Below are 24976 nucleotides of genomic sequence, written 5' to 3'. Positions count from 1 at the left end.
GAAGGCCAACATTACAGTTAAGATCCTTTTTTATTCGTCCCTTGAAAGATTCGAGCATTTTGTGAAATACTGGATTTGTTTATTCTTTTGTCTTTCTCCCATTGTCATCAAATTTTAAACAAATAATAAACATTTCACTTTGCTTGTGGTGAACTAATATACAGGTTTTACTTTGTGGAAAAAAAAAAGGAATAAATGGAGTTTTCCTCGATATTAAAAAAATAATATTCCACTGCCTTTTGTTTTCCGTTTTAGCATATAGGTAAGTGCTCCTCCTTCGTGATTTCTGTCACATAGAGTAAAAGATCAGGGCACGATACTGCGCCCTTTACAAAACACCACCAAGACCCCAATTTACGTTAGTTACAACAACCTAACTATCAAAAAATAAGACTGAACTAACCGTTTACGAAGTGTGTTGAAAAGATCCCTCTGCTCCTCCGTCGTGATGTGTTTACGATAGATTGCCTTTTTCCACAACATTTGTCTGTGTTCACTGAGAATTCGCGCTTCATCACCTTGATTAGTGATCATTTTAGCCGTTTTGTAATACTTCACATCTTTGTTCACCCCAGCTCTGTTTGAGCAACCCACAGCACCGCGAATAGGCATCTTCAAGTTCTACTCAATGTACAAGTAACACGCTCAGTGTAATAAAATGGCTGCTGTTCGCTATTTGCCCGAGGTAGGACTACGGGTGATGTCACAGGAAAACAACCCGTTGGATATAGTGACTTGGATATTTAGTATTGATAGTTATAGAACTGGTACCTGTGAAAAGAGTGGTGATTATCATAATCAGACAAAGGAGGTAAAACATCATATCAATCAATATGAACAAATGGGGTTCTGGATCCAAACCAAACTCTAATTATAATGAGATCTTTCTTCCATGGAGATTTGTGGAATTTAGTTGGGCAGTTTTTGTGTAATCCTAGTTAAAAAAAAAAAAATGAAATAATTACAAGAATGGAACTCAATACCTTCACCAAGCGCCAAACAAAAACACAAACACCAAGGAAAACATCCCACTAAATGATAGTGATACAGCATGAGTCACTGCACTGGATTTCTAGTAAAGGGAGAGATGAGCACATCGGACCTGTGCAGTAAAGACAGCAGTAAATAAAACCTCATCAGTTACCATGGAAGCTTATTCACAGCCGGAAAAGCCTTGAGAGGATTATTGAGAGCCTAATCAGCCGCAGAAAAGCAGGAAAAGATTCAGGCAACAAAAGATGAGGTCATGTGATGAGTAGTTTATTAGAAAGCTTCCTGATAACCATGCGCAGCGTCATCCACACTGCTACTGAATCACAAACATTTGTCTCCCTCTTTCCTCAGTTTTATGTGTTCTCCATTGTTCTCCATCATTCCGAGAATGCTCATGAGTCAGTCCTCCGGCACGTGGGTGGCGGACGGATAAGGGCTAACAGTAGGATTGCGCTACAATCCTATACCTTGTGTATTGGTGGATAAATTAGACGTAGGCTGAGGATCACTAATTAAAAAAAAAAAAAAAAAAACTAAATCATGACCAGACTTTTCTCTGTCTGCTCTTTGTGGGGAGTCAGTGCATGTGCCACCGCAAGTAGCTTTGTCTGCCTGGAGGATTTTCTAATGAGGGGCTTTTTGGAGGAGGATGACAGGCTTGTCCTGTCCACGAGGAGGGGCGTTTAAAGGAAAAGAGCAACATGCTCTCCGTGGATACGACTAATACTACACCCTCCCCTCCTCTGATGCCCTGCTGGCATCTTGGCGGCAGCATTAGGAACTGAGAAGTCTAAAACCGCCATTATGTCAAAGACATTGAAAACCCGCAATTTCGCTTCCAAAATGCGAGGGCTACAATCCAGCAAAACTAGGCCACGTGGAGTTTGTACTCACACAATGAGACATTTTATACTAGACACTCATCAGACATAACATCAAGTACACCTGCATGATATAAGGAGGGTAAGAACATTGACAACAGCTTCGTTAAAAATGTTCCCTTTTTAAAGATAACTACGTAATGTATGCCATCATGACCACTAACCATCTTAACATTCTCACGCATTCATGAATGCTGTACCTAATATTTGTCAACTTTAATCAGCACCCCACAGAAAATATTTTACATTGGACATTACTGAAGACAGATTTCATGTTTTCATGCCACTTCTTTTGGCTGCGGAGTGTAGTGATCTGCAATTGCCTGGCAACCGCGCTTGCTGTTAGAAAGAAAAAAAAATGTTGGCCCATTTATGGCATTAGCTAAGATAATAGTTGAAGGAGAAGGTCAGGCAGGTTTATTTTAATCTTAGTTTATATTCCGATAAAGGTGAACAGGGAATATTATGATGCAAGTCAATTTGATGCAAAGGTTCTGTATTATTGATCATGTTTATATATTTATGTATTTGTCTAATGTATTATATTCTCATATCTAATCATCCATCCTCTATAGCGCTTTCCCCCTTTAAGTTCGGTGATGATCTGGAGCCGATGATCCCAGGGCAAGAGTTATGATCCATGACTGATCGCCAGCCACATTGCAAAGTTCGAATGTATTTCCATCAATTGGTTTCACGGAAATACAAAAAGAGGACAACAACAAAACTTGTGGAAGACATTTTGTTAATACGACATATACTAACGCCACAAAAAAATGGTTAAATTCCTTAACTTTTACCAACTCCTTGGCATTTTTCTGTAACATCTCCAGGGATGAGTAATACATTTTAATTATTTGCTGTGTCATATTTACACATTATTCAACGTCGGCTAGTATTCTTTGTCTATGACAACATATTGCGGTTGCAAAATACTATACATCAACGATGAAATACTGCCACCTGCTGGAAAGATTGGAACATTACAACAATTTCTTCAAGTTTTACTTCCAAAGTAACGTGAAAGGTGGAAACATCCCAGCAGGCACAAGACGTGGATTTTACGTTGAAACAACGTCCAGGTCCAACGTCGAAAATTCGTTGTCTTTACATTGTATATGTAATGTTATGTGACAACGTAAAAATTCAACTGTGGAATTTACGTTGAATTTAGGTTGTTCGACGTCGCGACCTAAAACAACGTTAATTCAACGTTGAATCCACCTCTTGTGCCTGCTGGATAGGCTTTCTCCGGGCACTCCGGTTCCCTCCCACATGCCAAAAAACACGCATCATGAATTGGACACTCTAAATTGCCCCTAAGTGTGGTCGTGAGTGCGAGTGACGTCTGCCTCCATGTGTCCTGCACTCCCGCCCGATGACAGCTGGGATTAGCTCCAGCACTCCCTCGTGAGGATACGCGGCTCAGAAAATGGATGGATGGATGGATGGATGGATGGATGGATGGATTAATATCGTCGTTGATTTTCTACGGCACTCTTAATTTGAAGGCCAGCCCTCTGGCACCGGATGTCTCGAGGGTTCCAAACCCAAGGCGGCGCACTAATGTAAGCGGCTCGGGTCCGGGTCAGTGCGCGTCATAGTGGCAGACGGTGCACAAGCGCGCTCGTGTTCCTCCTCCTCCTCCGGATTTTTCCACGGCGACGACGACAGGACCATGTCGGTGAACGACGTGTACGTGCTGCGGCCCTTCAAGTTAATCGCCCTGCTGTGCGTCTTCCTGGCGCTGTGCTTGGACCTGGTGGCCCTGCTCAGTCCGGCCTGGGTGACGGCCGACCACTTCTCCCTGTCCCTCTGGGAGTCGTGCTCCCAGCCGGGCGACGAGGCTTCGTGGAACTGCTTCTCCACTCTCACTTCTGGTCAGAACCTTTCGCTCCCCGCTTGTGACTTCACTTCTGCTTCTTTGTCTTCGGACACGACCCAGGCAAAGTTGGTCTGTTACGTTTCCAAATCTATTTGGAAAACGAAGCCAACTACATACATGATTAAATCGGAAGCATCCAAAACATGAAATAGCTCGGGCATTCGAATTTTTATAAAAGACATTGATTTATTAATTCAAACTTTTTTTTTTTTTTTTTTTTTAAAAAAGCTAACTATATACTGCTGGTCCAAAAAGAGACAAGAAGCAAAAGTTTCTTAAATTCTACTTTGCTATTACATAAAAGATGTCCACTAGGAAGTCCAAACCAATATTGTACTGTACAAACTATACACAACCTTCACACATCATATACGCACATAAAGACAGACAGACTGTACTGTACAGCATAATAAGCCCTTATCTATACTGAAAAGTTGTAGATACTTCCTTCACAAATGCCGTTTACCCACAAATGTGTATATATACTGCACATACTGTACCTTGCCTCATTATGTGTTAATCAAGTGATCAATTCTGCATGTTGTATATTACAGTATTTGTAATTGTTTGTAACTCATTCAACTCCACTTTTCTCCTACATTCCACAATCATGCACGTGGGCTTTCTGATCACTCGAAATTGTCCATGGGGGTGAATGAGAGTGTGACTGGTTGTTTTTTCCAATGGTGTGACCTGCGATTGTCACCCCACCTCTCATCTGAAGTCAACTGGGAGAGGCTCCAGTTGACCGTCAATTATGAGAACTTTATATGGATGGATGGATAATCTCATTCATTAATTTTAAATCATATGTGCATTTGTGTGCTGGTTAAGAAAAATTTAATCTTAAAGGGATGTTTAAAAAAAAAAATTATTTGTTCTGAATGGAAAAATACAATTTCTTTCTGCTCATTCTCTAAGAAGATGGTTAACCTTAAATGTATTTGAGCATTTCCTGTCAGATTTGACCTAAGCAGGCAGCTTTGACCCTCACCGACATCATCATCGGATTGTTTTGTTGCCGTAATCATGTGAGGCTTTCCCGCACAGTAGCGGTGAGGTGTATGGGGGGAAAAAAACAACATCCTGATTCATGAGCAGGCAGGAAATGAGTTTGAATAGAAGCTAACACACAACAAGGTAGCCACCAGTCATGTGGCTAGCTCTTGTTTTCACACAATTTTAGGTCAGTTTAAATGTTTTTTTTTTTTTTTAATGAAGAGGGATGGTGGATCCCTTTTCACCCACCATGACACACCCGCATGGTTAACAATGACGGCTTTTAGTGGGCTTGAACAGGAGCGTGGATCCACCAGGTTGGAATCACGTGGTTGCTGTGTTTACACTCAGCGCTCAGACAGCCAGGAGAGACAAAGGTGGACCGCTGTCCTTGCGGTAGGTTCCCATTCTGTGGCCATCGTCACACTTCTTTGCCACTGGTACCGTTTAGTACTAGGTAGTGTCAGCAAATGTCAAAACAAGGTTGACTTCAAATGTTCACTGAGCTACTGATTGAGGTCATTGCATCCCAAATTAACCAAGAACTTGTCCATTGATGCTCAGATTTTCTTCAAATTTTGAGGTGTGTTTGTAAATGGAAGGAAACGTCCAGAACAGAGAAGCATTTTTGCTCTAAATCTCTTGACTGGAGATATGGAGTATCAGTTTACAACTATTTCAGAGTCCTACAAATATTCTTGCATTTACTCAAGCAGAATTATTTTCCCCAACTATAAACTATTAAAAGTAATTTAAAAGATATTTACAAGGTATGTGACTTAGTTCTTTTTAAAGTAAATGGGAGCGATGCAGGATATGCAGCTTTTATACATATTGTGATGGATATTTTCAAGGTTTCTGAAGAGTTAGTATCTATGTACATGATCATTTGTCAATTAATTTACAATATAATTGAAAGAAAGGCCATAAATATCTGTACATTCGCAGAACTTTTTTAGTAAGTGTCGGGATGCTAATAAAGAAGATAAACAGGAATTTCAAAGAAAATGATTAAAGTCCAAATTATCACTAATCAGCCAAAGGTTTGGTAGCCTAGCTTTCTCTAATTAATAGCTTCAAAGCCATTTTTCTTTTGAAGTGTTTACATTTTTTTTTCCAATTGCACACTTCATTTTGAAGAAATGAGTTGTGCTGCGGTGAGTCAAGTGGAAAGCGTTGGCCTCACAGTTCTGAGGTCCCGGGTTCCATCCCGGACCCGCCTGTGTGGAGTTTGCATGTTCTCCCCGTGCCTGCGTGGGTTTCCTCCAGGCACTCCGGTTTCCTCCCACATCCCAAAAAACCTGCAACAATGATCAGATGCTCTGGATTACCTCTGGGTGTGATTGTGAGTGCGACTGTTTGTCTCGATGTGCCCTGCGTTTGGCTAGCAACCAGTTCATGGTGTACCCCGCCTCTTGCCTGTTGACAGTTGGGATAGGCTCCAGCACTCTTCGTGACCCCTGTGAGGATAAGCACCTAAGAAAATGGATGGATAGATGCGGTGAAGGGAAAATTGTTAGTGGATTTTTCAAAGGATGATCCCGTAGGTTGAAATTTTGTGTAAGTTGTTTCTAGAAATTGTTGGTTGACTTTGCCTAAATTGTACAACTAGTGACATTGAAATTTGAGTCAGATGTGGCTTTATTGTTTACACTATTTATATATCTATTTGTAGCCAAAGGGTAAAAATAAAGGTGTTAAAAAAGTATTTTAAAAAAATTGTCTTTCCCATTATAGATTTACGCTGCATATATTTGGTTGAACTGTTTCACTCGCAGGCATGCCTCAATGAATCTAACGGAATGAAGGATTTTGGCAGGAGCTCTCATGTTGTGGAATGTGTGGGGCCAAATGGGAGGTGGGGTTGTCACTTTTGGGTGTCTGCAGATCCCATTAAAGCAGCAAAGAAGGCTTGGGTCGGGCAAAAAGGCGCACGACCTAGTGTCACACCTCAACCCTGACATTTTATTTTATCTTTGGACTCAGCTCGTCTGGCAGACACATATAGTGAGATGTAAAAAAAAGTCGTGTTATGACCTTAGAAATATTTGTTCCTGGTGGAAGGCATCTGATTAGCACTCATGCTGTGGGAAAGCTGAAAGCAAAAATGCCTAGTGAAGGATAAGCCTTGAGCTCGTGTGCGTCTTATTCAAATGCTGCTGAGCTGCTAACACGAGGGTGAAGTGTTCCGTTCTCTCTCTTCCCGATAGCAAATGAAGCTCGCTCACCAATTGTTTGCCTCATCCAATGGAAATGATTCTTTTGAGCTCAGTGCCATCTCCTCTCTCCTGACGCTGATAAGTGGGGTTTCAAGGAACCCACACACAACAAAGCCCACAGAGAGAAGAGAGGAATATCTTAATATCTTTTTTTTTTTTTTATGTGCTCGACTGTGCATGTTAAGAACAGAGTCGGGACAAAAGGATCTAAAAATGGAAGAAAAACAGAGAATCATTGTACCCCAAAAGTGTTGAAGAGCAGATCAAAAAACTTGACACTTCATCTTAGTGAGCATCTAAAATGTTAACAGGCACGTTTTTCCTCTTTATACGTACTATTTATTTTTATTCTGACCTTTATTTTTTATGTCACCAGAAGAGCAAAAGCATCAAGCTTTGACTATCTGCTTTGAAAAGTGTGAAGCTTTATATCATTTTAGTTTGATTTTATTATTATTATTATTCTGTTGAATGTGGAAATATGACTTAAGACTGTGTTTTGAAAAGTTTTTGTTTAAATGCTGAGTAGCGCAGCGTTCTAGTAGTTAGCAGGCCTCCCGCAAAGTTCAGTGGTTCTGGGTTTGAAGCTCGACTATGGGCCTCTTGTGCTGAGTTGCATGTTCTTCCAGTGCTTGGACAATTTGAGCCTGCAAATTGCTTTACATTATATGTCATGTAAAAACAAAAAAGAAACAAAGATTGAAATAAGAACAAATTCATTGTAAAGCACCACAGTGGGCTGGATTGTGTTTGACTTGGCCTTTCACAGACATATTTAAGAAGTCAAAGTGTATTACAAGTCAGCATAGCTGGAACATGACTTCAGCAACCACAGACCACAATGAGGGTAATATTTATTTTTACGTTTTCAAACGGCAGAGAAACGATCACAACGTCTTTCATCAAAGCGGACCCAAAGTAATCCCCATGGCAAGCGCTTTGATTTTAATGTAAGAATGTTTGCCTTGTGACTCCAACTGGTGCATGTTCTGCTTGAATGATATTCTGACATTAATACACGTCTTTCCTCCCACAGATTGGCAGATCGCCACCCTGGTGCTGCTCGTTGGCGGTGCCGTGGCCACCCTGGTGGCCTTTTTAGTGGGCCTCATTTCCCTGTGTCGTGGGACGCAGAGGAAACATTACCGCACAGTGGCCGTGTTCCTCTTTACTGCAGGTTAGTCTCCCTCTCGTTCCTGTTTATTGCTTTTTTTGTATCGGGATGTGAAATCGCAACCGGTGGTGAAAGGTCAGTACTAGCGAGGCCTTCTCTAGTGGCCATAACACTAATAAAAGCACTGACCTCCATGTACAACCAAAGTTCCAATATTTGTTAATGAAATCATTTTAATGTGTTCCTGTTGTCTTCATTCTGTAGCGTTTCTCTTGGCTGCTTCCAGTACAGTGATGCCTCGGTTCTCGACCACAATCTGTTCCAGAAAACGGTTTGAGAAGTGATTTGTTTGAAAACTGAATCGATGGTTCCCATTACAATGAATGGAAAAAGAAATAATGCGTTCCAAGCCTAAAAAAGGGGGCTTTTTAAAGCAATTTTTTTTAGCTTTTCCTGATAATAAACTGCATAGTAGAAATACCTGTATAGTTTAAATACTTTATATAATAAAATAATTTAAGAAATATATTTATTTTTTGCTTAATATGTAAACTTTAGTAGTAGAGTACGCTAGGCTGGGAGTGCATTCCCGTATCCTTAGCGACTCAGCCCCCAGCCTTGTAAACTTTTTTTATTAACAAAAGTGCAGAATAACATTAAACAAGCAACTTGCCTTCTTTGGAGCCATGATTGACTGTTAATACGGTAGTCCTTGATTAAAAAGAAAAATAACTATCACTACCGGGACATTATTATTATTATTATTACATTATTTCCTATATTATATAATATTTTTCGGGGGGCGTTCGAATTGACAATAACAAAATGCGTCATGAGTGGGTCAATTGCTTGTTATGTTGTTATTTCCGGGTTTTTTCGGCGGCGTGGAAATTCACAACAAAGTGCATCGTGGGTCAGCTGGTCTGGCCGTGCGCAATGTTATTTCCGGGTTTTGTCGGGGGCGTTTGAGTACCGATTTTCGTTCGAAAATAGAAGCAAAAAAATCTTTAAATTTTCATCCGAAAACCGATCTGTTCGAAAACGACTACGTTCGACAACCGAGGCTTTACTATATATACTTCCTCTCCCCCCGCGCTTGCTCACATTATTCCTTGGGAATGGGAAAAAAAAAAAAAAACATGACCAACATAACTTCTTGAAAAATGTTCATGATAGCCCCCCACAGTTTGAAAACCACTGACATACAGTATATGGCGGATTTTTTGGGGGGGGCGAATGAGATTTCAGCTTCCATGTGCTGCCATGTCAAGCTAGAACCAAAAGCACACTATTGTTGCAGCCAAAGCCATTGAACTAAAGAATCAACCAAAGGAAATGCATTTGGCAACTGCCCACTGCCCATGGGGCAAGTGACTCTTGCATACATGACCAAATCACTGCCATCGTAAAATTACGACCCTCACCCCCACCCCACCCCAGTATTCTTATCGGGTAGCAACAGTTTGAAGTGCCATATACAATATGCAGAGTGCTTAGGGCTAGGACTGGCCCTCTGAATCCTGATTCATTATTCGTGTTGACAGTAAGAAATGACTTCCATGAATTGAATTGAATGTATAATGCATAATAGCAGCACGACAGCAGTTATAGTTCTTGTCAGAATAATCTCAGCCAGGTAATGGATATTAGACTTCTAAAGCCATCAATGGCAGTGAATGTGTTAAAAGTAAGTAAGTAAAGTAAAGTAAGAACTATGATATTGTAAGACTTGTTCTGATTGGCGTCTTCGATTTCTTATTCCATGATTGCATTTCCACGCCCACTCAAATTCCAATCCGAGTCCCCACCCATTCGCTAACAGCCCTAGTTTCTATCATTGCCGCATGAGTGTTGGGATATGAAGAGGCGGATCGAGTTAGCTAAGTGCTCACTGAAGATCCTGGAGCCAAATGTTTTGCCCACCGCTGGTTGCACACATCACAAAAAAAGAAGCAGGATGGCGGCAAGTACGCCCTCAGCTGAACCACAATCCATCTCCAGGGAGACGAGGTTTTATTTGTGCTCGAGCTCATTCGAAATAAAGGCTGTTGAAGCAGAGAAGCAGTTGTGCGTTGCTTGAGCTCATTTCTTCTGTGGTGAGCAGCCCAGAGGTCTGCTTGGCCCACAGGCCAAGAAAAAGTAGCCATGGAATTTGCAGGAGTACCAACAACAGGAAGTTGTGTAGGGGGAGAAAAAAAGCATCACTTGCATACTTGAGAGGGGTGTCTGTCATCAAAACATATAATTCAGACAAAAATTTGCACTCATTTTAGACTTTTACTATCAACAGTCACAGCGGTTTGTGTTTATTTTACTTGAGCTGGTGTTGAAAAACGACCCACACGCAGTTCTTGACTAGTGCCAGGATCCAGAATGGAACTGCATTATGTAAGCGTGTCAGCAGTCCATGTGCATTACAATAAACAGTATTCATTATCATTAACTATAACTTCTGATGGTGTGAGGTATTAAATCCCCTAAAGGTAAGGATTTAAGTTACATTTTAGCATAGTTAATGTTTTGCAAGTCTAACTGAGCCTATCCAATGAAGACAATTTCCTGGATATCTTTACAAAAGCTAATAGAAAAATAGATGCCGAGTCCCTTTTTTATATGCGTGGACCGTATGGTCAAAGTTCAAATTGTTCAACATGAAAGATGCTCATGTCCTATGATGTAAGTTGTTTGTCTCCGTGTGCCCTGCGATTGGCTGGCAACCATTTTAGGGTGTACTCCACCTCCTGCCCATTGATAGCTGGGATTGGCTGCAGTACTCCCATGACCCTGGTGAGGATAAGCGGCTCAGAAAATTGATGGCTGGATGACAAAGGTTTGAGCATGGAACGGATTACTTTACAATTCACGTCATTTCCCATGGGGAAAAAAAAAAAAAAAAAAAACTTTTTTTTTTGTTTGTCACGTGTACACTGTTGAAGTACAGGCAAAATGTGTTCAATGTAAGATATATAAGGGTTCAATGGGAACTTTCTCTTTGTTCCTCGTATGAAAACATGAGGCATAAAGGGCCAGTGTGCGGAGACTTAATGGCTCTACCACTGCCTGCTAGCCATTTACTGAAAAGCACAGGACGCTCGTGTTATCCTTTTCCTATGTGCATAATTGCGCTGAGAGCCTGGCAAGAGAATAAGGTCGCCTATACATGCACATGGCGCACAGACGAGCAGGAGCGGAGCGTTTTTGGGCCCTGTCGAATGCCCCTTGGCAGCGCTGCGGTATTTATTTTCTATCCAGAAATATGACCTCACCTCAGTCTGGGCTCCATCAACACTGCTGCATTCTTTTGGTCCACCACCACTCCTACCGGGAGGAAGGAAAGGCGGACGAGAAGTCACGCTAAAATTCGCAAGAGCCGCAAAGCCTGAGCTCAAGGAAAATGACTCACTGGGATAGACGCTTCCAAGTCTTTTTCCTTTTATGTTAAATTAAGAGTCCTTACCTTCTGCTGACACCAGTATACTCAGTCATGTGCATTGCAAAGGCAATATTTTTTTTCAAGCATTTTTTTTCTAACCCATGCACATCTTTTTGTTGTTGTAATCACTTTTTCTTGGGTTAGAAGAATGACACAAGCTATTCGCAGGGCTCAGGAATTTATTGTCTCTTTTCCCCATTTTGTCACAATAGAAAAATTACACAAATGTGTTTTGGGAAATGTTATCATGGTCCACTGAAACTATGGTTGAATTTTTTTGGCAATAATTTTAAAATGTATGTTTGGCACCAACTCAACATAGCTCAAAATACCCACAGCAGAGTGACACTTTTGGGCTGGTTTTCTTCAGCTGAACGGTGACCTTGGACAACATAAAAGGAATTGTGAACAATTATAAATTTAAGTGTGGGGAAAACAACGTCTAGTCAGTTCGTAAATCGGCAATAAAAGCTTTTTAGTTGCATGTAAAAGTGCAGTGTAAAATGTGAAACTTGTATTTGGGGGTTAAAGAGAGGCACTTAAAATGGTGGCAGCCATTTACACGAAATTTAACGTGATTGGTTAATTCCGAGCACAACCGCCTCCCAGTTGGAAGAGGGTGCCCATTTTTGCAACCACACAATTTCAGTTCGTTATTTTCACTTTCTTGTCACATTTTTTTTCTTTCTCAATTGAGTTGTAAAGGTTATAAGTACCATTAATAGTAGAAAAATGATTTCCTTTGATTTTTGATCATTTGTGATATAGTACAGCGACATTTGACATTTGTACATATTCAGGTTCTGTCGCTGCTTCAAGAACAGACCAATGTTGTAAACTCAGCCCCCACACCCACCCGCTGGCACCCCCTCCATGTATTCTGTAAGAAAATAAAAATCTAGTTAGTGACTGCTTTTATCTTGTCTTACCCGGCAGTTGTGCTACAGGCCTGCGCTCTGGTCTTGTACCCGATCAAGTTCATCGACGGGACGGTACTGCAGACGTATCACGAGTTCAACTGGGGCTACGGCCTCGGCTGGGGAGCCACCATCTTCATGCTGGGCGGCGGAGTCCTCTTCTGCCTGCGGACGGACATATACGAGGATGCCATGTACTGACACCGTACGAACGCAAACACCATGTGTGTGGAACCACGGACCTAAAATCTCTTGGTTATTTTTAGTCGGGTCAGAAGGGGCTAAAGTAGCACAGATCTGTTTGAATAGAACCCCTCACCACCCCCCGCCCTTGGTCACATTTAATGTCCCTCAGCCTGGCCGGTATCGGGGTGAAGCATCGACATCTCTGATGAGCACCAGTTGCTGGACATTTCTATTGCATGGTGACCGTGATGTCTGTTGTTGGACAAAATGGAAAATACGGTTGAGTGAACATTTTAAGGCACAAGTCCTTCACCTTTTAGTTTGGCCTGTTCTTTTTTTTTTTTTTTTTGCAGCATTTGACAAAAAGGAGTTGTTTTCAATGCATTCTGCCTGAAACATATCATAGATTTTCTTCTCATATCAAAAGACTCAGCTTTCATATATGCTGGAGCTACTGTATTTATAGTTTGTTTGCAAACTCACTTTGTTTTGTCACCAATGAAAATGTAAATGTGTAAAAACTGTACATGATACTTTCCTGAATAAAAAGTGTACTTCTTGGGAGCGATGAGTGCAATGTATTTACAGGGGTGATGATTTTTCGCGGATTTGCGGAATTCCAAGTTTTTTTTCAGCTGAAATCGTCATTTTTGTGAAACGTGTAAATCCGTTGAGAAACTTTTGGGGTGGGGGGCTAGGTTAGGGTACGGCTTGACGCGGGGCGAGGCTGTGATCAAGACCGGCTCCCAGCATCTATCGGCAACGCTCGTCGTGAAATTAGTCACAGCTGTCATAGCGGAAAACAGCATTGCTATCTGTTTGCGTTAAATTTGGTGTTTATAATAACAACATTCCAATTTCCGGCAGCATTTTAGCAGTATTTCATCGCTATTTTCACTCTGATGTTAACATTTCATAGAGAAGCATTCTGTTTACTACGGCATAGTTATAACTTATCGACATACGTACGCATATGTTATAGAGCGGTCTGCACGTTTGCCAGTATGGCGAAAGTCTGGGAGGGAAAAGATGAAGATCGTGCCAGGAAATTGATAAAAACCACGGGTTAAAAAACTGTTTCAGATGGGCATGGATTGAAAAAAGTGGAACCGTGGAGATAGGAACGAAAACGGTATCAACATGTCTAACCGAACACATACAAAAAGTGGACATTCCCGGCAAAGTGCTGTGCACTCTGTTTTCCGATGGGAGCAAAAAATATCCAGGAGCATATCCAAACCAGGAAACACAAAGATAAGTTGGACGGAAATTTCTCAAATATTATATATATGACAACTGTTAATACGATTAGGCCTATCTGTAGCACTGGCCCTGTAGATCACGCATTTTATCGCTCACTTATATATTTCATGATCTCTCTCTCTCTTTCTCTCTCTTTCATATGTTTATATATATATATATATATATATATATGTATATATATATATATATATGTATATATAAACAAATTACTTGTGTACTTATTTCTAAATTATATTTGATATAAATTTCACTCAGTCTACATTTTTATGTCTGAAGTTTGGCAAAATTATTTTGGTTTGGACTCATTTTAAGTTTTCAAAATATTATGATTGCCCTGTATTTACACTGTAACCAGAGGTCACCATTTAAAAGTGTGTTTTATTAAAAAAAAAAAAAAAATTGTGGCTAAAGGGGGGCGCACCCCCCTTTGAACTCCCCTCCTGAAGGCAGACGTTTTCTGTGTTTTACCAAATTGGTCATTCTCATCCTCCATTGCTTATATTTCATCCAGGAAGGTTGCAGCATGTTGCAGTGATGAGTAAAATGTTTATTTTTGCAGCAATTATGTTAACAGTTTGCGTGTTTGGTGTGAAACAGATGCAATTGACACATTGGCAGACTGGTGTGAAGTTGTCGCCCCTCAAAGTTTTAACTGCAACATGTGCTTGCTGAACTGCCTCAAACAAACTATCCCGACAGCTGCAGCATCTGAATGAGTGGCCACATGAGGATTACTTTATGTTCGTATTGGAATGAACCAAAGCCAAGGGGGAAAGCCCCAAATATCTGCATCGATCCACTCATGCGACATGTGAGAAGTCCTGCTTAGTGGTTTTCTTAGAATACCAAAGCTGAAATGTGATCTGGGTGGAGTTGGTGGAGTTACAAAACACATGGGAAGAGGTGTCATACACTTTTAGGGTGCAATTTTGATTTAAAGCAAAAAAAAAAAAACAAAAGGGTGTATTCACTATTCACTATTTGCAGCTACCATATTTACATCATAATAGTTAAAACTATTAAACATCTATTATCATGCAGTGCAGTTGTTGATGAATGAATATCATTAATTAACACCAAAACTGATGTAAAGTTAAAAGGTTACCCATAGATTTACAACTCTTGACAGAATGCTTCTTAGATGGTAGTGAGCCAGTTGCAAGTTTCCCAACTGCTGTTTACTTTGTGCAACCTTCATTCAGAGGGCAATTTGCCAATCTATCACTTTTGACTCTCTTCTCCCCTCGTGTGGTTGACTGTAATATTGCTTTGATCTAATGAGAGTTTATGGACTTTACAGTATTTTAAAAGCCAACAATGTACACAGTACAGTGTTCTGTATACATTGCTGGCACTTTTTTATGGGTTGTGACTTTGTTTTATGCCATGGGGCATCTCTTCTTCTATTCAGTATATTAAAATGTTCATATTTTGAATTTATAGTGTTTTGTACACAGACTCACAAAGTTAGTTTTTATCCCGTGTGTTGAGTCTGAGAGACATTAAGTAAAAGGCAGTCAGCAAATTTCAGTGGCCTAATACGACAATAAAAATACACTAAATGCACTCAGAATGGCGGCAGAGTGTCTCAGCCGTAGAGGATTGGCCTCACAGTTCTGAGGGCCGCTGTTCAAATTCCGGCCCCGCGTGTATGGTGTTTGCATGTTCTCCCCGTGCCTACGTGGGTTTTCTCCAGGCACTCTGTTTTCCTCCCACATCCCAGAAACATGCATAAATTGGAGCCTGGGAGTGATTGTGAGTGCAAGTGCTTTCCGCCTTCTGCCCAATGACAGCTGGGATTGGCTCCGGCACTCCTGCGACCCTCATGAGGATAAGTGGCTCATAAAATGGCTAGATAGATGGATGTACGCAGAATGTTGGAGAATGACCATTAAGACCTCTGCAATTGACTGTTAAAACATTTGCTAATTCCTAAAACGAACGGGAAGTCACTGCAAGTAAAACAGAACAGAAGGGATGCTTGTTAAACTCTTTGATTGAGCAAAAGCCCTGTGGTAAGAAGATGGGTGAAGCGAGAACTAAGCACAATAGCCGAGATGAGTTGACAAAGGCCTGAATGATCATTTTCAGTACAGAATGAGATAGCAAGGACCTAAAATCATCATGACTCCCCTTCCAGCCCCAAAGTACCCCCTGCACAGCTGTGACAACTTTGGATGCAACCAGAACATTCCCCGGTAGTGCAAAGACTCACAATAACTTGCTGTGGGCCAACAATAGAAGTCCGTACACCACAGATGGGGAAAAAATGCTGAACTTCAGCTGAGACAACATCACCATGAGTTGTACTCGAGACTTTGGCATTTCACCAAAAGTGTTGTAATTTTCCATTGAACGTCATGTTCAACCAGTTAAGTCGATGTTAGGAATACATACTGGTGAAGCTCCCGGAGTTGTTTGTTTGTTTCGAAAAATGAACTCCAAGCAGGCAATGTACGGTGTATCCAAATAGCAAAATATATGCGCTTGCTTACAGGATGTACAATGACAGGGTGGACATTTCTGGCTAAAATTATACCACTTTCTAAGCACCTTCACCTAGCAACACGATTCACTTAGTAAGCTGCTTCTGTATTGATGGCCTATTGTGTTGCTTCTGGCGTTGCTGTCATGCAGTGAGTCATAAAGTGGTGGGGGTGGGGTGACTTAATGATTGGGTGAGGATCTCATTATGGAAACAAAAGAGATAATTTACGGCCCCGACCCCCACACCTGAGAGCTCTGACAGGTGCCATGAATAGCTCATCCGGACATTCACTGTCCTGAAATTTATGTCCACATCTTAAATTCTATAGCTTGATATATATATATATATATATATATATATATATATATATATATATATATATATATATATATATATTGTGATGGCTTGAGAAATAGTGCTAGACAAAAATATTTAAGAATTTCCTAGAAAGACTGCATAAAAGCCTGAGAAGAAGAAGAATAGCTGATCATCGCTTCCACTTCCTGAGAACCTAATAGCTATGCTTAATTTATTGAATATTTTTAGGTTCAAAATACAAGTGTATGTAGCTTTTTTTTGTATTTTCAATGTTTTTTTTCACCTATTCATAATCCAACTCATAGTTGATCCAGTTTAACTTTAAAAAAAAATAGATTCTTCTTTTTTTTAACTATGCAACCTTTGTTTTTTGTGTTTAAAATGGAGACCCTAACCCTAACCCTAACTAGGGGGCTATGGAGACATAATCGTCTTCCAGCTAATGTACAATTAAAATTAAAACCTATTGTTAATAACATTAACAACCATAGAACAGAACAAATTGAGCTTGACATAATTCATACGGAATAATAATGAGGAGGATTTTGAGCATTTAAACGCAAACAGAGATGAGAAACACTTATTTATTTTCACCCCCTACAAACAGCAGTGACACGTCTAGAACATCCATCATCTCCCTTCCAATGAGAATGAGCAAAATGTATCATCTGAAATAACACAACAAACAGAGAACATGTCTGAAATACAGCAGCATCAACAAGAGACAGAGGACATTTTGTCACTTAACACAACGCCAACAATAACAATGATTAAGAACAGCAGACATCAGACTCAGTCACAAAAATGGAAAAGTTGGATGAAATACAGCGACAACAATCATCAGAGTTTGCACACGCACACTGAAGTTTTCCACATTTTAATTGTGTGCAACTGTAGTACATGTTGAAATATATCCAGTCGGGGGAAATGCTCAAAAAAATATAAGGAAACTTGTTTTAAGAGATTATTTGTGCCACTTATAAGGTGACCTCCGAATCTCATTACTCCACTACATTTTCATGATGCAGAGTCATCCTTACAAGGACACCAAAAGCATGAAATACTAATGTAACTGACTGAGCTACAAGCGCAGTTTGTCAATATAGACTTGTAAAGATTTTGTGGCGCAAGCCAGCCCCTGAGGACAGTAACCAGACGGGCCCTGCAATCTTTCACCCTGCAGGGACAGATTCCAGTTACTGAACCCAGGAGACGGAAGACAGATTTTCTTGGACTCTGAGGAGAAAAAAAATTGCAGACATAAAGGTTGGACGGCTTAGATATTATTCACGTTGAAGAGTGTAGAAAACAAATCGTCCATGCATGCAAACCTGGAAGTTCTTCCGGCTCGTCTCGTGGCCGTCACTGGTGGACGTCTTCAGGGGAAAAGTGAAGCGGAGAGCAACACCTGAGCTATACATTACCACCTACCCAGTTTTCCATCAAGCATGACCCCACCAAAATTACACATTAACCTGAAACCTATCACCTCGCCGTCCCTTATCATGTGTCTTCTGGGCCCTCACATGCCACCGACTCAACATCAGTTCGGACAAGACAAAGTCGACAGCACAACGAAAAGCAGCAATGATGCAATTGAGTGGAATTAAAGTTGAGACCTGACAAGTTCCACTCACAGTGGTGGGAGGATTTCTTTGGAAATGTTGCTGCTTACAATTCCAAGTTATCCTGTAGAAAATGTAAGAGTAGTGTATCTATTTCAATTACTTTCTCAAACTAATATATCTAATTACATTACATGGATTGAAAAGTCACATTTTCAATCCATTTTACAATTTTAAATGAATGCATCAACAGGCCCTTGGATGTTCCCTCTAAAAAAAAAAAAAAAGCATAATAGTTCATTATTTTTGAATTAATCACGTACTTATTTGCACAAAAATAAAAAGTTAACAAACATGATGAGATGTTAAATACATAAATAAAAATGTGTTTCTTGCATTATATGTGTACACCATGTGGAAAACCACCATACCATGCTATGTTGACCTGATGAAAATGTGCAAAATCGCACAATTCTGACATTGTTTCATATGACAAATGACCTAAATGTTCCAGAAAAAAAGGTCTAAAATTCTAAAGATGAAAATTCAAATCTCTATGTTTTTGAGTTCAAAAGTGTAACTATAAATCTAACCTTTTGAACATCTTAGACAAACTAATAGGCGGCACCACAGGGTGGTGCGTCAAGGTCATACAGTAGTTGGAAAAATATGTCCTCCCTGAGAGCAAGGCAGAGTATGACATGACAAGAAATAGCCAATGCCAAGTAAGTGATATAAAAACAATATATGTTTTGACTATTTTTGAAGTGGAACTCAAATTGTAATCATGTAAATTTCCAAGGGCAAATGTAATTTAATTAAACATTTCCTCCAATTAGTGTAATTAAATGACATAATTTCATTACTCCCCTGTTTCCCAGCAGTGTCCACTAACGGTACAGCAATTGAATCTACACGCAGGCACAGATGTGCATATGGACAATTGTTCGGTGATAGTGGGAAGCCTGCAGATGGCCGCATTTATGACCTTGTCAGTATCGTTTCGTACAAGGGAGCAAACAACATAAGGCAGAGGTCATCTTGGATCCAGATGTTTTCGTTCCCAAACTGAAAATATCACACAGTCTGAGCACAAAAAGTCTTCAGGAAATCTGAAATCCAATCATCTTTATTATTTAAAAAAATTATTGAGGAAATCAGAGTTTCCAGATTTGATCGGAAGGAAACAATAGACAAGAGGGAAAAACCTAATGTGGCTATTGTTGTTAATGCATATTTATTTTTCTGTAACATGGTCAGAAGACACACTCACATATAAATACACTGTTGCCTTGACTTACAAGTTGAATTCATTCGTGACAATACTCATTACTCAAAACATTTGCATATCAAATCATCTTTCCCCATTGAAATGAGTAAAAATGGCATTAATCCATCTGAGCCTCCCCCAAAAAATACCAACAAAAATTGTTGTTGTCTAATAACAAAATGATTTCAATCAAGTACTATAATTAATAAAAACACAGAATAATAATATAATGACATACAAATAATACAATGACATACAATGTGAATAATGAAACAATTTGTGCAACATGATTAAGTTATTGTGCTGCTCCTTATGGTGTGTTGGCCACTAAGGGAGGGTATCACAAAGAATTCCTGATCTAGACATAAAAGCTGGTCAAAACTCCTCAGTTAAAAAAAAAAAAAAAAAAAAGCTCAGTAAACTGCAGTAATGTTGGGTGTATTTTGGAGAGGATAAATATATGCTTTTTGTTTAGTTTCAGAATTAACCATGAGTGGAAGCTTTTTTAAAAAAGAAATGAAGCTTTTTTTAAAAAAAAAATACAATTTCTCACTATCTGCCAAACTATCCAGCAGCTTACCGGAAATTCGTGTTCGCAAGCGAAAACAAAAAAAAAAAAACAAAAAAAAAACAAAACAAAAAAAAATCGTCATCAGGATTAGTCTTTACTCCAGGCACTGCTCATAATATCTATTCCATCTTATTGTTTAGTTTTTGTGGTCAATCCCATTCACAGTAAATGTAGGAATTGACAAACACCACTGTAATATTGTGTCAATGTATGGTAGTGTAAAAAAAAATGCTATAAATAAAAAGTAAAGGGCCCCAGGTGGATCCGTGTGGGACACCTTTGTCATTCAAGTGCTAGAGACTCATAACATAATGAAGTTTGATAAGATTTTTTTTTTTTGTGACATACTAATGTTCCTGATTATAAATGGTATTCCGCAGGGAAAGAAAAAAGAAATGAAAAAAGAGAGAAAAAGAAAAAATGGGGAAAAAAACAAGACAATCCCATCTCAAGGGAATGCATTGCAAATCATCCAAGTCGATTGTGTCAACCGTCATATTTTGAACCACCTGGAAAGAGGAAAAAAAATGTATACCATTAATATAATGGAAAACATTTCACAAGAACTTGTAATCTGTCATGTACTGTTAAGATACCTGTGTGACATGTTTTGGGACTCCATTCACTCCAGAAGCTTCCCTCAGCACAATATTTGTGCAACCTGGTGCGTATAGTGAAGCAATTTCGCTCTTTGTGGCCCACAGCGGGCAAAGTTAACCTCGTGTGCATGGTGAAAATGCGCTGTTGTAGAAGATACGAGAAAGGTTATAATTTACAAATGTTTGAAATGAAAAAAGACAATACACATATCCCAGATAATTCATTAGCTCAAATCCCACCAGATGTTATATACAGTAAAGTTTTTTGTTGTTGTTGTATTTTCCCATTGAACAGAACACAATTGTGTAGAATCAGCTGACAAGAAAATATAAATATATATTAAGGATTTATGTCATTCAGCACACAAAATTCAAACTTGGATCTGGCCCACCACATCATTTTATGAGATTTGTGAAAATATATTCAAATTGAAAATCATCTTTGTTTATCATTGATGAATGGACAAGCCCGTTTTTTGTTTTTGTTATCAATCCCCTTGTGTTAATCCAAATTGAACAAACCCCATCAAGTTGTTTCATACCGATGATGTGGCCGATGACAAAAACAAGTTTGACACCCCTGATAAAGTATTTTTGTTTTAATTACAAATAGACCATTTTGATGTTTTTGTTTCTTTTGGAGAATATAGGTAACAATGTTTTTGTAAAAAAAAAAAAAGTGTGGTAATGTGTTATCCATCCATTTTGTATCAGGTTTGGTAATCTGGAGCCTATCCGGTCTGATTTTGGGCAAGAGACAAGGCACACTCATGACTGGTCGCTGGCCGTTTTGGATCTCTTTTACTTAAAAAAAAAAAAAAAAAGAAAAAGAGAAAAGCTCTTTTAAAAATCCCTCACTTGTATAAATTGCTCTTTTACAATTATGAAAAAAAAGGATTCAGTTGACATTCACCAATTATTGAACTTTAGAAATAAAACACATTGTAAAATTTAGAACATGCTCCCGCAGTTTTGCAGGAGTAATTTTTTATCCTCATTGTTATATAATCATTTTGTGTGTAGGGGGCGCTATGGTGTTCTCTTTGTCCTCCATCCAGGTTATTCTATGTATTTCAAATGAGAAAATGCGCGGGGAAGCTATGCTCTATTCAAAGAAGTGCTCCTCCGGGAGATGTGAATATCGGCTTACGTACGGATTCATTTTTCCCATGAGGTCCTTCTCTGATGCGCTCCACCTCCCATTCTAGGCAGTGCCCGGGAACTTTCCCATCAGGTTTCTTCCAGAAAAGTTTGATTTCGCCGAATCGACCAGTCAGTAGATTGAGCTTGTCTGGGCGATCAGGTTTCACTGCGTTCAAACAAGAAGACATACAATGGATTAGGATGCCGAAAGGTGAACTGGGACTTTGACTGGGTTGCAGGGTAACACAGTTGAGTTGCACGTTTCCACGTTAGAGTCTTTAAGTACCGTAGTTTTGGATTTGAAGGGAGGCGTACGTAGGTTTCAGGGGGCCTTCAGGAGAGGAGCCATTAACACAGAAGTTGACGTCAGTAAAATCAGGGAAACGTTTTCCTGTAAGGTTGCAGCCAGTCCTGACTTCATTTGTGAAGAGGTACTGAGGACACTCCTCCGTTTTTTCCAGTTCATTGTGCCTGGACAGAAGAATGCAAAGCTCATTTTCCAGCAATGACGGAAAATTGTCATTTACACAATGATGGCAAGCACAGCACTAAATTGGTTACTCAACTCGGTGTTTTCCAAACGTCATTTAGCCAAGGTTTTCCTGCATTTTTATCCATTGCACCACCAAACACAAAGTTACAATTACAATATGATATGATGATCCCATGTCAATTTATTTACACATGTGTATATCTTTTGGTACATGCCATGACTTTTTCTGTTGTATGAATGGCAACAGTTGTATTTACCACCTGCCATCTAGTGGCAGAGCAGTTAATTGTAATTTCTATCACTATACATCATTGGCATAGATCACAGGTGTCAAACTCAAGGCCCAGGGGCCAGACCTGGCCTGCCGCATGATTTTTTTTTGTGGCCCGCGGAGGCAAATCATGTGTATCAAGTTTCGTGATTTTTTTGTTCAAATCTGTACCAAGATTTGAAATTGTCTGATCATAAATGATAACGTTGAGCTATTACAAGCATTTTTGTCTTACCAAACAAGAATAGTTGGAAAAACCCATTTCCCTTGATTTCTGATTCCAAAACTAGTTTATAAATTTCATGTGTAAATATGATGAGGCGTTTAAAATTTTTCAGCGTTTCACAGTCATAATGGCCCCTTGAGGGAAACCGCAAATACAATGTGCCCCGCTACAAAAATAAGTTTGACAAGCCTGGCATAGATGGTCATAGATCCGATTTTTGTAACAGGCCACATTGTAGTTATTGTTTCTGTCGCAGACAATCAACTATTAAACTGGGAGGTGTGGGGGTGTGTGTGTGGGGGGGGGGTGGTACTGCACAGCTGCATGCGATTAAAATGTGTTTAAATGTTGTGATTTTCCCCTCTTTGCCCCCATAAAGTAATTTCTCCTCTTTGCCTAAAAATGTGGTAAACTGATGTTATTTTAACTTCCTTTCCTTGAACAAAATCTAATAAATATGAGTTTAAAATAACACATTTTAATCATGTGCATGTTTCAGTTAACTAAAACGAAAGAACTTTTTATTTCTTTAGTGTCGAAGTAACATACTTATTGCGCCAATGGGAAAACAAAATTGTTTGCCAAAGTGATTACTATACATACCTCCAATAGAAAAAAACTAATAGTATGGGACTCACCAGTAGTACATATGCAACTGCGAGGAGGCTGGCGCGTTTGGGTCTTTATTCCAGTTGCAGATCATTTGCTCCAAGTTGTAAAAAACAAACCTAAATTCTTTCACAGCATTCACGTGACGACCTGTTGAAATGGCAAAATAAAAGCTACATTAATTTCAAGACAAGCATCTCTCACTCCTTTCTGCACCCGACGGACCCGTGCCAGGAGGTTTCTGCACCAGTTCTTTGTAGTTTGCACTCTTGATCCAAGTGTTATTAGCGCAGCGTCCACCCAGCAGGGTGTACGCTCTCACTCTGATGTCCTTTGTCAGATCAAACTGAGCTCTGAATGTCCTCTGAGGCGTCTGAATAACCTAAAAAGATCAAGTTCTCGGTTACTATGCTTGCATTTCAATGGACAGTGTTGTATAGTACACAGGCAGTACTCACGTCCCAACTCTTCGTATATGCGTTGTAGTATTCCAGCTGGTAACTTATAGGACATTCTTGGATATTAATTAAACTCGATGGTAGAGTCCACGTAATCTCCAGATAGCCAAGATGACCCGGGTCTATGATTTTAATCTCCTCAGGAGGGTCCACTGCAGAGAAAATGACATTAAACTATATATATATATATATATATGTACTGTAATAAAATCAAGAATGCACATTCAAGTTACCAGCTAAAACAAAGCTACACATCTCTGCAGATTAAGTCACTCACGACAAAATTGATTTCCAAGTAAAGTAGTAGGATTTTTTTTTCTTACCAACCTTGAACACTACTGCAATGCAATTTATCCGTGGAGATTAGAAAGAGCACCATCAGTGAAGCTCTGTGAGCCAGCTTCAAGGCCATTAGCATTTTTATGCGCACACTCTGCAAAATATATCGAAGTTAAACATGCTGTGCAATTAAAGTAGAAATCCAATGACAACAAAAATGAAAGGAAGACCCAATAACGGATTGACTAATCAGTTCAAGTATGAAACCAGTGGGAGTAAAAATGTGTACAGGAAAGCCCACCAGGGGGAGGGGAATACTTACTCAAGTGTGTTCCAAGAGTGTTTTTTCAAGTGAGTGATGCGCTGCCTTCTCGTGGAGTTTTAGACTTCCTAGGAAAAAAGCAAGAGGGTGGGGCTATTTCACTAAAAAAAAAAAAAGAAAAAAAAAAAAAAGAATCATGGCAAAACAAGTTGTCCGCCGTTATTTAAGTGCAACAAGGAATAATACATTTTTGCTGTGGTGTGTCAGAAAAGTTGCAGGACTGGCGTTGCAATAGAATACAGTATTTCAAAGCCAAACTACAAACTACCAGCCAGAACATCTACAATCCTGAGGCATTTGCTACATTCACTGCGTGAGAATGAAGGAGTTGGTGCAGGAAAAAATTGCTGATGCTTCATCATTACAAGGAACCTACTCACACAGTGCCCCGACAATCCGACACTTCCCCGGTAAAAAGAACATGGCCTTATTTTTACATTAATTATATCCCTCCATTTTCTTAGCCGCTTTTCC

General features: G+C 39.6%; 2 protein-coding genes across 2 annotated transcripts; one reads left to right on the top strand and one right to left on the bottom strand.

The window, feature by feature from the left end:
• The first annotated feature begins 3395 nt into the window (after positions 1–3395).
• LOC133492192 (transmembrane protein 47-like) lies at positions 3396–13191 on the top strand. Its single transcript, XM_061804246.1, has 3 exons — positions 3396–3754; positions 8014–8154; positions 12461–13191. The coding sequence occupies exons 1-3, from the start codon at positions 3553–3555 to the stop codon at positions 12640–12642; spliced, it is 525 nt and encodes a 174-aa protein (XP_061660230.1). The 5' UTR covers positions 3396–3552; the 3' UTR covers positions 12643–13191.
• Positions 13192–19433: 6242 nt separating this feature from the next.
• Positions 19434–24527, bottom strand: il13ra2 (interleukin 13 receptor, alpha 2). Its single transcript, XM_061803501.1, has 9 exons — positions 24503–24527; positions 24229–24334; positions 23902–24053; positions 23669–23825; positions 23473–23593; positions 22131–22315; positions 21856–22010; positions 20699–20843; positions 19434–20611 (listed from the first exon to the last, which is right to left on the bottom strand). Exons 2-9 carry the CDS (start codon positions 24317–24319, stop codon positions 20589–20591), a joined length of 1029 nt encoding a protein of 342 aa, XP_061659485.1. The 5' UTR covers positions 24320–24334; positions 24503–24527; the 3' UTR covers positions 19434–20588.
• Between the last annotated feature and the right edge of the window lie 449 nt (positions 24528–24976).

Source organism: Syngnathoides biaculeatus, chromosome 18 (assembly GCF_019802595.1).
Source record: "Syngnathoides biaculeatus isolate LvHL_M chromosome 18, ASM1980259v1, whole genome shotgun sequence".
NCBI lineage: Eukaryota > Metazoa > Chordata > Actinopteri > Syngnathiformes > Syngnathidae > Syngnathoides > Syngnathoides biaculeatus.
The sequence above is the reverse complement of the archived record's forward strand: the minus strand, read 5'-3'. Positions and strand labels throughout refer to the sequence as shown.